The 13694-nt window shown below is 37.2% G+C and overlaps 1 protein-coding gene and 1 long non-coding RNA gene across 2 annotated transcripts; one reads left to right on the top strand and one right to left on the bottom strand.

Annotated features, from left to right (window-relative positions):
• Positions 1-1214: 1214 nt before the first annotated feature.
• LOC136264183 (neurotrypsin-like) lies at positions 1215-3984 on the bottom strand. The gene is made up of 4 exons (XM_066058892.1): positions 3768-3984; positions 3443-3623; positions 1773-1909; positions 1215-1724 (listed from the first exon to the last, which is right to left on the bottom strand). The coding sequence occupies exons 1-4, from the start codon at positions 3820-3822 to the stop codon at positions 1498-1500; spliced, it is 600 nt and encodes a 199-aa protein (XP_065914964.1). The 5' UTR covers positions 3823-3984; the 3' UTR covers positions 1215-1497.
• Positions 3985-4181: 197 nt separating this feature from the next.
• Positions 4182-5524, top strand: LOC136264184 (uncharacterized). The gene is made up of 2 exons (XR_010704995.1): positions 4182-4504; positions 5219-5524. It is a non-coding gene; the product is annotated as an uncharacterized lncRNA (long non-coding RNA).
• The last annotated feature ends 8170 nt before the right edge of the window (positions 5525-13694 follow it).

Genomic DNA, 13694 nt, shown 5'->3' with positions numbered 1-13694 from the left:
TGTCAGACCTTCAGTGCTGGTCACTGTAAAGCATTAATAATAATAATAAATGTTAGAAAATCTACCCTTAAAAGCAGGAGGAACAGAGCCAAATTACAGATGATGTATAAAATCACTAACAACCTGGTGTGTATTCCAAATGATTGTTTGACTCCTATCCGCACCCTTCTTGAGAAATGGCTACTTCAATCAACTAGATACTAGAATTGATAGTTTTAAATTTTCCTTTTCCCCTCGACAATCAAACTGTGGAACTCAATCCTCCTTCATATAGTCAACTCCCCCACACACGATCAGTTTTGTACCCTCTTAGATAATTATCACAATCACACCTGTGCGTTATAATCACATTGATTTCTGCACAGCACACGCAAATAATAATAATAATAAAACACATGGTGCCAATGTTTTGGTTGGAGCAGAGCTCTGGTTATTGATATTATTTCACACATTATATCGATACTGTTAAACTTTTCTTTGAGATCACGAGATGTTTGATGACGCATGACCACCCTCCTCTGATAATGCACAATAATACCAGCTTGCACATTATAGCTTACATCACGTTGCTTCTTTGATTTGATTTGATATGATTATGAGTTTACAGTCAGACTGCCAGGCATACATGCATTACAATCACTGGTATTGGGGGTACAGTGCTAGCTCTGGCTAGCGGCCATTAAAAGAAAAACCTTAATCAATTACGGATCAGGACATGATGCAAACCACTGAACTTTATGATTAGTTAAGTTGTTAGTAATAATTTTACTTTATGATATGGCTGTTGGTTGCTACCAACAGACCTTTGGTGTTCTGTTTTCACACTATAAAGTTTAATATCCCTGGTCAGCCTTGCATTGGATTATTATCTGGTATATATATGACCAGCTGTGTTGATGTCACAATATAATTTTACATTTGTATTAGTATCTGTTGGATGATCACAGGATAAACTATAGACCACAACTATATTAACCTTACTATTTCCTAGAAATGCATTTCTATGATTTCATAAGGCCATAATTTAAATAATCACCTGACTGATGATTGTTATTACACTTGCTAATATCAATTATACCAGTATACATGTAGCTACATCAAAAATATTAAGCAACCCTTACATGCATGTATTATGCATGCACACTCAATGCCTTTATAGCAATTATATGGGAAGATGTAAATCACTGGTATGGTTATATACACATTGACTGTGGTCAGCAACATGTACTATTAATACAAAAGCAAGCATATATCACAGATATATAGGTCACAAAATTTTAGATATAAAAAGAAATTCAAGTAAGTGAATTACAACTGTTGTAATGACTATGGGATACGTATGTTCACAGTGAAAACCTCATTACAGTGAGACCTACTAAATGCTTGCCACTTTATAATAAAGCGGTTTATTAGAGAGATGACTGCTAAGTGAGGGTTCACTAAAATTCCCAACTACAAGATTTGCGTTCATGCAGTGTAGCAGTTACATACATAATATTATGTAATACAACAACAACTGTCAGAATTATGGTCACTATTTAAACTGTTACGATTGCCTTCTGATGGATCTAGAACCTCATATTTTTTTCGTCTCTTGTAAACTTTATAGCCAATACATGATGATATTGTAGTAACAATCACACAAATGATCAATGCTAGTCCTCCTGCTGAACTAATAACAAATACCCACCGCTTGTAAACATCATCATCTTTATCCTCATTAGCTACACATGTACTGTCTGATAACACATTACAACACTACAACCACTTACAGCAGGAGATGCCAACATCAATTGTATGGTGACAATACGATTCACTGCAAAATTCTAGGATACAATCGGATAGATTCTTCTCATTTCCTTGGCAGTTTGTATGGTATATCACAACAGGAAGGTTGGTTGAGGGGAAGCTGTAACAAGATTACAATAAAAAACCGGCACTGATGACTTCCAGTGTTCCTATCAGAGGCAGGTTGCATGGACCTCCCCTTTAGGAACTAAGAAGAGCCTTGATAACATTAAATACTGCATGCTTGAAATATGATATTATTCAGTTTATCATCCTAAAAGTTACTAGATACTAAATCAAGGAAATCTCAGTACCACCCCCAGTACTTTCATATGTGCTTGATTTTGTTACTCTGATGTCAGTTGCTTTGCCAGAGGCCTGAATTATATGATTTACCTCATGAAATATTGCTGGGCAGTGATCACAACTTGGTAGCTACAAAACTGGACTCCTTTTAAAAAGACTGGACCCACCATGCACTGATAATATATATGCATGTGCACCTCACTATAGTGTTACACTTAAATATGGTGCATGACAATTTTTTGTTTAAGAAAATAAATTATGGTGGTTTACCTATTGATCTAGTATAGCTGTCACCTAATAAGGTTTATCAAAATAGCAAGCAAATTTAAACAATTCTCCAAAATTTTGTCCCTTACACAAAAGTTTTCAAGAGACGTAACTTTTACATTGATCATGAGGATTTTTAATTAAAGGACAATATAACCAACCCCCAAAATACAGCCCTCAAAGGGATGCCAACTGGATGCTACTAACCTCAGACTTGACACTATTTCATGGGGGATATTCCTAGGAATTAGAGTCATGGACAAAGATTTAGTCTATATGGTGGGAATAAAGAGTGATCCTTGGACAAGTGTAGCAAGTAAATAAAATGTTTGTCAGCGTGTGTCACCGAGCCTACCTGCACTCCCACATTAAGAAAAGGTGACTAAAACCATTTCAACACGACCATAACTGCATGACAGCAGACCACAAAACTTATGGGCAAGGGCAATTGGAAGCAGTGGAATTGGAAACTGGAAACGGTTTTTGTCAAATCATCATACCCTAGAGTAAAACCCTTGTTTAGTGGCCACCTCTTAAAGACCACCTTCTTATAAAGACCACCTCTGTACAAAGACCACAATATAATTAGATCTCAAAGACGGCTAAGGCACAAAGATCACCTCTTTACAAAGACCACCTCTTCACATTTTCCAAACATCTTATGTCAGACCATTATATCAAAACACCTAGAAAGACTATAGGTTCTTTGTTGATACAGTAGGTTGTAGTGTACTAACTACATTTTACTTGAATGGAATATTTTTGTATGATGACACATTCTGGTACCATAGTATTATTTATGCCGGTAAAAATTAAGCGATGATGGTATATGACTTGAGTGAAGTGTGGACAAAGAGATGACATTGTTATGAGTAATGAAACACTGACATGAGTTTGAGGCTTACCAAATATTACCATGTAAAGAGGTGTCTTTATCAGAGGTGACCACAAAGCGGTCTTTGTACAATGTGGTCTTTGTACGAAGGTAGTCTTTAAGAGATGACCACTAAACAAGGGTTGTATACATTTATATGATGATTTGACCATTTCCACTTCCAGTTTCCATTTGCCCAAAACTTACTGTGGTTTTTCAAGCACATCACCACTTTGGTATTCCAGCTGTCTGCAAGCCACACCAGCTGCTTCCTTGTGAAATCCATATTCACTCACAGTACCCCATGTGCCACTTTCTAACTGAAACTCCAGTCTACCAGACTTCACACTACAGTCATCATCATCACAGATACGTATGTGACCACAATCTACATATATATATAGGAAACACAGTATCTGCACACTACATCTATTATCTGCACACTACATCTATTATCTGCACCACTGAGTATAGCTAAACTGATTTATAAGCCAAAAACATTGATACCAACACAATTTACTATCCTGCCTACTTGTAACAGCGAGGCCCTTAGCAAGTATAATAATGGCGGCTATGACAAATTTCATAGCTTGGCTGCTTTAGGACCAACGATCACGAAGTCGGGACGCGATCAACGCGCCGTAGACGTAGCTGACACGATATGAGCAGCACTTCAAAGCCAGAGTTTCCTTGGGGTTTTCAGGATGCTCAGAGTCAGTTTTGATTACTAGCGAGGGGTCACCAACGGCATAGATTATCTCTCTATAATCTATGCCAACGGCCTGGGATTTTCTCTGTCACGGCGCTTATCGATTAGAGTTTATACCGTATAGGAGGGTGAAATTTTTCGCTGGTGCAGTTTTGAGTCAGTAGCGCTGGTATAAAGTAAGTAAAAGTATATAACACACTTGCTGCATGGCGAGTTATTCCACTAGGGAAGGTTTTTTGCAATAGAACGCTCCGGGCGAATTTTTTTTTTGGGCACACTTTCGACTTAGAAAATTTTCACGCATTCCTTTTTCCGGATAATGTTGCGCATGTAACACCGGATACTAACTTCGTCAAGACTTGGAGTCCATAGACAGAGACTTGGTTCACAGTGCCTCAATGTCGTGTTCTCCGCCAGGTTGACAGCAGAAAAGAAGGACGAAATGGCTTTAGGGGAAAGGTGGTTTTTCACAGCCTGCCTCAACTGCAATGGCGTCTCGCATTTTAAGGCACAGCACAGAGCTACCCGGCAGTATCTGATTCAGTGAAGCTGTTTAACATGTGAGTATGAAGCAGCTTGTGTGTTCACTAAATAAATGGACTGAAGATTAATGTACTATCTTGTCTCATTAATGATGCTGGGGGTTCACTGAACAGGAATCATTCAGTATGAATTCTGGCACTAGATAACTGAACCATAGGATTTTTAGTATCTATAACTGAACAAGGAATAGTTACTACCTAACAGTATGGACTTGTAAAACCCTCTGTCACCGGGATCAAGATGTTTGATTAATTGTGATATCATTTGAATATGGGCCTCGATTGCTTGACTTAGTGAGTGTGGAAGCATATTGTTTTGGTGGACGTCTTGATTGCTTGGTTAAATTTTAATACTGTGGTTTTACAGGAGTTATTGGTGTAGTGACTATACCTGAACAAGCAGTTGTATTTTTGATTGAGTGTTGTCTTATTACTACTAATTGTTCAGAAAGAAATACAAAGGCATGATGTGTGTTTCTTATTCTATTGTCGTAAAAACTAACTTCAACTTCTTACATACTGATACCTGTTTCAATCAAATGTAGCGCTGTCACAATAGGAAGTAACGTTTCCCAGCATTTGCCGCTTAGCCCTACAGAGATGGCAGCTGATTTTTATGTTGTGTTATAGGTATTACATTATTATTACTTCATGTATGTAATGATGTGGTAATCACTTTGTGTGATGATCTGTGATCACATGTGTATTGAGTGTGGTGTTCTTAATTTGTAGGTGGATTCACTTCAAGATCGCAAAGCGTTTCCACAAAACCAACATCTAAAGTCCATATAGCTGTATTCTCACGGTGATCACGTGCAGCTAAGATGACTTTGAGACAGGAACAAAGACAATAGTTTGGCTTTACTAGACTAAACACTCAAGTGTATAGATATAGCATAAGACATGATTAAAGTACTTTTTATGTATACTATAATGACACTGGTATGTTGTGATGTATTGGAAAGCACAAATATTTGTTGATGGGCTATGGTCTATTGTTATAATTTTTATTATATAGAATTTGGTTTAGTCTTATTACTCCAGTGCAGCCAATTGTACTTTTGCTGTGTTGTACGTATGCCCACCTCATTGCACACTATGCTAGCTCAGTTCCACCTTGTCTATGTCTGTATCTAATGCTAGACTGTCACAAAATCATAATTTAGAAGGTTGATACAGAGTATTTCCAATCTCTGCATTATCCAGTGGTGAATGAGTAGTGTGTAATTGAGTAACTTTTACTCAGTAAGATATATAGCTAGTACTGGGACTGAATATAAAAATCCACACCTAAAGGCTATGTAGTAAGTGTAGAGTAAGTTATTTGCTACAAGTGTTTAATTAATGTGGTAAACTTGTTTAATGAACTTGTAATTGTATAAACAGAAGTATTTTAGTTACTTATCTGATTGTACTTTTTTTTGACAATGTCTTGTCCTTTTGTGTGTTTGATGGCTATACAGGAAGTTATTCACATTCCATGCTATTAATTATAGTGCATTGTTGTGTCAGCTATAGTGGATGCTTTGTGGTGTCTCCGTATATATCTCTTGTTGTCCAACTAATTGTACCCAAAAACAATGTAGGAGATAGAAAAGAAAGTTATGAGGTTTACTCTACTACAGCTATGCACAATTGGTATCAGTTCTCAGGTACCATAGTCTACGAACATTAATTTTGGCATTTGAAATTTCAAAGTACACTTTTTCATTATAGGCATGTTTGAACTTGAAGAGCTACTAGTGTTATCTATTGGTATTTTCCTTGGAGGTCACCTTGTCAAGAAACTTACTGTAATGTGGAGCCACACCCACATTAAAGAATGTGGTTTGGGATCTTTAGTGATATGTGTGTGGTGCTACACCCACATTGCATGCTGCACACTTATGGGAATTGCAGGCAACTAGTCTGTATGACGTCAAGCAAGGGTGCAATGACCACTTATGGGAATTGTGGGTTGCTGCAGCTGCCTAGCTGGGTTAGACTTTCATGGAGCCACACCCACTCACCAATCATTGACTATGAGTGTTAAAATATTGTTAGGTATTTGTAGCTACTCATTTATTTCTCTTGCAGACAATTGTGTAGGTAATATCCTATAATATAATGATGCTATGAATGTAGAACGAACTAACAAAGCTTGGAAGTGTGGACATTGTGCCAAAAAGACTATAATTATAGCTCTTGATGCCCACCTCAAATTTCTATTTGGGTTGGTGGGTCAACTGGATCAGCAGTACTGAACCATTTACAACCGTCCTTTGCATTATATTATGCGTCTGAAGAAGTGCTAAATGGAATATCACAGAAGTACTATAGAACCTGCACTCTCCACTATAAATTTAACCTTACAATGAAACATTTCTGTTATTCCTATAGAATGCAATATAAAGGACAGCCTCCTTGTAGCTATCAGTAAAGTTGGTCTCAAATTGTCCATTACATAGAGGTTCAACTTGTTAAAGTATACATATACTATTCATGCACTAGGTCATTAAAAGTTCCAAGCGTGCTTGACTCATAATATTACTGCTCCTGTACAAGAAACAGCACAGAAGCAAAAATATTTGTTTATAGTGAAATCCCTTTAAAATCAGGAATTTGTTTGGTCGTTTGTATAAGATGTACTAAATAAGTGACCCTATTGATGAGGTGACCTTTAGTACTGTGATTTACACTATCATAATGGTTATTTCACTACTACTGGGTAGAAATGAAACATACAGTTTAGGCATAAGTCAGAGATGACTACAAGTGGAATATATATGTTGAATTAAGCGTTACGTACAATTCCCAAATAATAAGTGCAGCTTTGATAGCTAGATTGGACCTTGAGTAAGCAGGTTTTGCATAAAAGTTTGCGAACTGTAATAGAAGAACAGTCACTCATGATCAACTATGTATCATGACAAGTAGATATAAAGAAAGCTTCCTTTATTGATCAAGTGTAGTATGTGTGAAAGTAAAATTTTAGTCATTTTGGCTTTCTGTTTAATGTTGGGCTTAATGCCTGCTCAAGTACTGGCCACTTTGAATTTTACATTAGTGTCATCAGTTTGGTCCTAAAGAAAGTAGCCGCTGGCCTACTACTAATGAGGTGGCCATGTTAACAAAAAATAAATCAATGAGATGTTATAGGAAATAGATCTGGGTTTCATGATTGTGGCCCACTGTAACGAGGTGGTTGCTAAGTGAGGTTTCACTGTACTACAGCTGTTGATATATATATATATATATATAGGACCTAGACAGATGTCCTCCAAAAACAGGGTGCCTACAATCCAGCGGAGTTTCACCATGATTGAGTCATATACGTAGAATTATTTATCTATTATTATTCACTCTTGCTGTTATGATAGCCTGTAAAGTAACCCCTATAGTCACTCGTTTAAAAGGTCAACAATTTGTGTAATTACATCTGTGCCTCTGTAGACATGCATACATGATTCCTGCACACTATATGACTTGCTGTACTAGTGGGTAATTTTCGCTTTACCACAAATTACCTGTTATTGCAGATTTATCCATTGTTTTGTCTGAATTTTAAAAAAAATGAACATGCACAGGTCAGTTTTTCAAATGGCCATGTTTGTACAAAGCTACACAATGCTCTGCAGAGTGTCAAAAAATGCTTAGATTTGTGCAGTAAGCCCTCTATAGTTGTAGTGCTTGCAGAATTTTACAAGCAAGAAGTTGGTGTCAAACAGACAATGGAAATGCTATCAGTTGAGATTACACATTGGAAATACACCAGAATACACCAGAATCCTTTTCAAAATCAGGCATAGCCTAGCTGTTGACATGTAGTGTGATAATGGATAGTGGTGGTGACCTGCCCACCCGCACTCCACAGTTAGAATTTTTTGATGAAAACAGAAGTTCACATAATAGACCAATTGTTGCCATCTTAACTCACAGTCTAGTAAAGTCAAACTACTGAATAAATACCATCTTTGTTCCTGTCTCAAAATCATTGAAGTCATCTAAGCTACATGTGATCACTGTGAGAATACAGCTACGTATATGGACTCGCTCTTATTTAGATGTTGGTTTTGTGAAAACACTTTGTGATCTTGAAGTTGTTGAAGTGAATCCACCAACAAATTAAGAACACCACACTTAATACACACGTGATCACAGATCATCACACAAAGTGATGACCACATCATTACATACATGAAGTAATAATAATGTAATACCTATAACATAACATAAAATCAGTTACCATCTTTGTAGGGCTAAGTGACAAACGCTGGGAAACGTTACTTCCTATTTACATACGCAGGACTCAACCCAGATTTTTAAGCTGGGAAGGGCAATTAAGCCACTTCAAATTCTAGGGGGGGTCTGGGGGTATGCTCCCCAGGAAAATTTTGAAAATTATGGATGTAAATATACTCAATTTTGGTGAAATTTACTGTGATGCCATTGAATATTGACCATTCGATTATACAAATTTGGGATCAACTAAACCTTTCCATTTCTCAAGGCTTTAGGTATAAACCTAGGGAGGCAATAGCTAAACCGGGGGGGGTGGGGTTGGGGTTCGGCCCCCCTACATTAACCCCTGATATAATTGAGATACTGTAGGGCAAGAAATTTTCATGGGATACACATTTTCGTGGATTTCGTGGGCATCTTATCCACGGAAAATAAATATTAAGTAGTTCCTATACAAGTTGTATGGCGATCGATGTCTAAACCACAAAAATTACTGATTTTACCACATTTTAGCAATCCACATATCATGCCTTTGTATTTCTTTCTGAACAAGTAATAAGACAACACACAATCAAAAATACAACTGCTTGTTCAGGTATAGTCACTACACCAATAACTTCTGTAAAACCACCTGCAAACAGTATTAAAATTTAACCAAGCAATCAAGATGTTAGTTTGTAAGGAATCAAGACGTCCAACAAAACAATATGCTTCCATACTACTAAGTCAAGCGATCAAGGCCCATATTCAAATGATATTACAATTAGGCCAGGCAAACTTGATTACTTGTTTCTCATCCACAAAAATTTGGATTTCCATGCGGGCAGGAGGTCATTTTTCATTATTCATTATTAAAGAAAATATTCCAAATCAAGCTGTTTGTTACTATAAAGGTTAGCTAAAGCCTTTTAAGAACTAGTACTTACGTTTTACCACCGTAACTGAGGTGCAAGTAACATTTGCTGTGCTGTAAAATGATAGCCAGCCTTCTTAGCATCAAAATACGAATGCACGTGATTGATAACAGCAATAGTGTTCTGCGATACAGTGCATTTTGTGTATCGCGTATCACCATCAATAAACTGTTCGATACGATACTGTATCATGATACTATAATAAAGTGGTCATGGCTAGTTACAGGACTTGATGAGCTCCTGCTAGTTATGACTGGCATATTAGCTAATAGTTGTAACGATATCCAATTTATCTGTACCTTAAACAGCCAACACTGATTCTACATTCACTGTGTATACAATTTCTTTATTCAGTGAATGCTACTAAACTACAGTAATAATTATACTGATCATGATGTGACAAATAGCTAGTGTTTCCTTGTATGATTTTTAGTATGGAAAACAGAGTTGCTGTTAAAAGCACATCTCTACCTGGATACCTGCCTCTATTACACCACCCAGACAATTAGCTACCAAGGCTTGTCCAGATTTCTCTGCATTTTGCTGAGTTGTCAAGATGGCTAGTATATATAGCAGATGTTTACTGCTAATTCTTTATACCAAGAGTACAAAATGTACTCTTGTTTATACTAAAAGTGTAACAGCTACTGTTTTTAGAAGAATACTTTAGCCATAACACAGTAACAGCAGCACTTATAAACGCATTTTTGTATGGCTTCTTGTAACGTTGCATTTTATAGCACAGGTAGGCTTTCTGTTCGAGTATTTAGATCACTGTTGCAGCAATAGAGCAATCACTACCTGTTCTACTAGAAAACTTCGATATATCGATATTTCCTGAGTACAGTATTGTATCGTGATACGTATTTGCAGTATCGATATATTGCCGTATCGATATGTATTGCAGATCCCTAAACAGCAATAATGAAATTAGATGCGGTGGGGTAAAAAGAGATGCAAGCAGGGTTGCCGAGAAACAATTAATCAAGTTTGCCTGGCCTAATCAAACATCTTGATCCCGGTGACAGAGGGTTTTACAGGTCCATACTGTTAGGTAGTGACTATTCCTTGTTCAGTTATGGATACTAAAACCCCTATGGTTCAGTTATCTAGTACCAGAATTCATACTGAATGATTCCTGTTCAGTGAACCCCCGGCATCATTAATGAGACAAGATAGTACATTAATCTTCAATCCATTTATTTAGTGAATACACAAGCTGCTTCATACTCACATGTTAAACAGCTCCACTGAATCAGATACTGCCGGGTAGCTCTGTGCTGTGCCTTAAAATACGAGACGCCATTGACAAATCAGTTGAGGCAGGCTGTGAAAAACCACCTTTCCCCTAAAGCCATAATAGCCATTTCGTCCTTCTTTTCTGCTGTCAACCTGGCGGAGAACACGACATTGAGGCCCTGTGAACCAAGTCTCTGTCTATGGACTCCAGGCCTGCCAACTCTCACGGGTTTACCGTGAGTCTCACGGTTTCACTACCCTGCTCAAGGGCAGCAGATCGAATCTCACGGTTTTTGAGAAAAGTCGAGACCTTTTTTTTTTTTTTTTTTTTTTTTTTTTTTTTTTTGGTCTCAGCATAGCATATACCAGTTTTTTTTACTACACACTGCAATACTACAATAAAGGTACAGAAATCTCAAGATTTTTTTACTTTCCAGGTTGGCAGGCCTGGGACTCCAAGTCTTGACGAAGTTAGTATCCGGTGTTACATGCGCAACATTATACGGAAAAGTAATGCGTGAAAATTTTCTAAGTCAAAAGTGTGCCCAAAAAAAAAATTCGCACGCTCCGGCGATACTTTTAAGTCACCACCGGCAGCTGGCTGATTGACAATTTCAGTACTAGCCGTTGGCCTAGATGTTCACAAAGCCTCTGGTCCTGATCACATCAGTGTAAGGGTCCTCAAAGAGGCACACAGTGAACTTGCCCCTATATTCCAAATCACTCTGGATTCCGCTAGTCTAGTCCCGCAAGATTGGAATTGCTAATATTGTCCCAGTACACAAGAAGGGGGATAAGAGCTCTGCCTCCAATTACAGACCAGTGTCATTAACTTCAATCAGTAGCAAAATCTTTGAACATATTTTAGCGGCACAAATAATGCACCATCTACAGTCTTAACAATATTCTCTCTGACTCGCAACATGGTTTCAGAAGAAATAGATCTTGTGAATCACAATTAATTGCATTTGTACATGATCTGATGTTGAACCACAACAATGGTATTCAGTCCGACATTATTTATACAGACTTTGCCAAAGCCTTTGACAAGGTTCCTCATCAGCGTTTACTTTATAAGTTGAAATGGTATGGCATAGACAACAATATTTATCAGTGGATTAAATCTTTTCTAACAAATCGTCATCAACAAGTAATCATAGATGGCTCAATTTCTTCTCCAATTCCAGTTACTTCCGGAGTTCCACAAGGCACAGTCCTAGGTCCCATACTGTTTTCAATATACATAAATGATCTACCAGAAGTCATCAAACACTCCACAATAAGACTATTAAATTTTGCTGATGACTGCATATTATACAGACAAATTAAATGTACAGAAGATGCTATTTTACTCCAAAGCGATATTAATTCCTTTATGGAATGGGCCTCGATATGGCAAATGAAACTCAATGTAGATAAATGTCACAGCATGAGTGTAACCCTAAGTAAGCTTTACACTATCTCAAGAACCTATTACATGGATAACTAACTCTCCCTTGTCCCAAGTTGATAGTTGCAAGTACTTAGGTGTCATCATCAAATCAGACCTAAAATGGAACATGCGTGTCAACTACATAACAGCTAAAGCCAACAAAACCTTGGAATTTCTCAAACGTAATATCTCATGTACCTCAATCCATGCTAAGAAATTAGCATACACAGTATTTATTCATTCCCAACTCGAATATGCTGCAACAGTGTGGGCACCCTGGCAGTCTACCTTAATATCCCAGTTAGAGCAGATACAACGAAGAGCAGCCCGGTTTGTGACCAATACATACACATGTGATCGTGACCCTACTGTTAGCGTAACTAACCTTATGGACCAGCTGGACTGGGAATCACTTGAAAGCAGACGATCAAAATTAAGATTATCCATGATGTAAAAAATTATCCACAATGAAATTGATATCCCATTTGATTTGTATACTAACTTTGCAACATATTCCAGTACAAGAAATTATCATCCTTTTAACCTCCTATCATTGCAAGCATCAAAGACCTCATATCAGTCCTCATTTTTTCCAGCAACAATTTCACTTTGGAATGATTTACCTAACCTAGCTAGTCACTTGAAGTATAATTAAATTATAATTTACTTACTGTATTAAATTATTATTTTTGTGATTCGTCTGTACATTTTTCTTCATTTCTGAAGTTGTACAGTATAGGTAAATATATTAATATAATTTGGCTTAGCTAAATAGGCTAACTCACTGACTTCGTTCTAGGAAACTTCGTTCTAAATATGGTTGATGAACCACAACAGACTCTTACAGATGATCAGCTAAGAGATCACATTATCAGACTATGTGCAGAAATGCCAGCTGTTGGGGAAGCACTGATTATTGCCGGGGTATATGCGTTCTAATGGGTTTCATGTAACATGAGATAGAATTAGTCAAAGTATGCATGCTACTGATCCAATCAATACTTCTCTTAGATGAAGGGGAAATCTTTCTGGTTGACTTCCATATTCTGTTCCTGGCCCAAACTCATTGTGGCATATAGGTAATGTGTCTTGTTAAAGTGGGAGTCTCTAAAGTGGTATAATATATTATGATGCAGCCAAGGGGTAGCTAACGTCTTGGGACTCTCGTACACTATCTGAGAAATCCAATTATTAATACATGAAATATTTATTGAAATAATGCAGAAATACGTGTTGAAATACTTAAATATTGCGACTCTCATACACTCGGATGCAGCATTACATCTGATCATAAGCTGCAATTAAATTGCTGAATGTCGTAACTATAAAAATAAGTTTTATAGTGTCTGTTAAATGTAGCTATGTCTGCTGTGTGAAATGTGTATGCGTTTGCAGTACTGCA

The sequence above is a fragment of the Dysidea avara genome, chromosome 8 (genome assembly GCF_963678975.1).
Source record: "Dysidea avara chromosome 8, odDysAvar1.4, whole genome shotgun sequence".
NCBI classification, from domain to species: Eukaryota; Metazoa; Porifera; class Demospongiae; order Dictyoceratida; family Dysideidae; genus Dysidea; species Dysidea avara.
The sequence above is the reverse complement of the archived record's forward strand: the minus strand, read 5'-3'. Positions and strand labels throughout refer to the sequence as shown.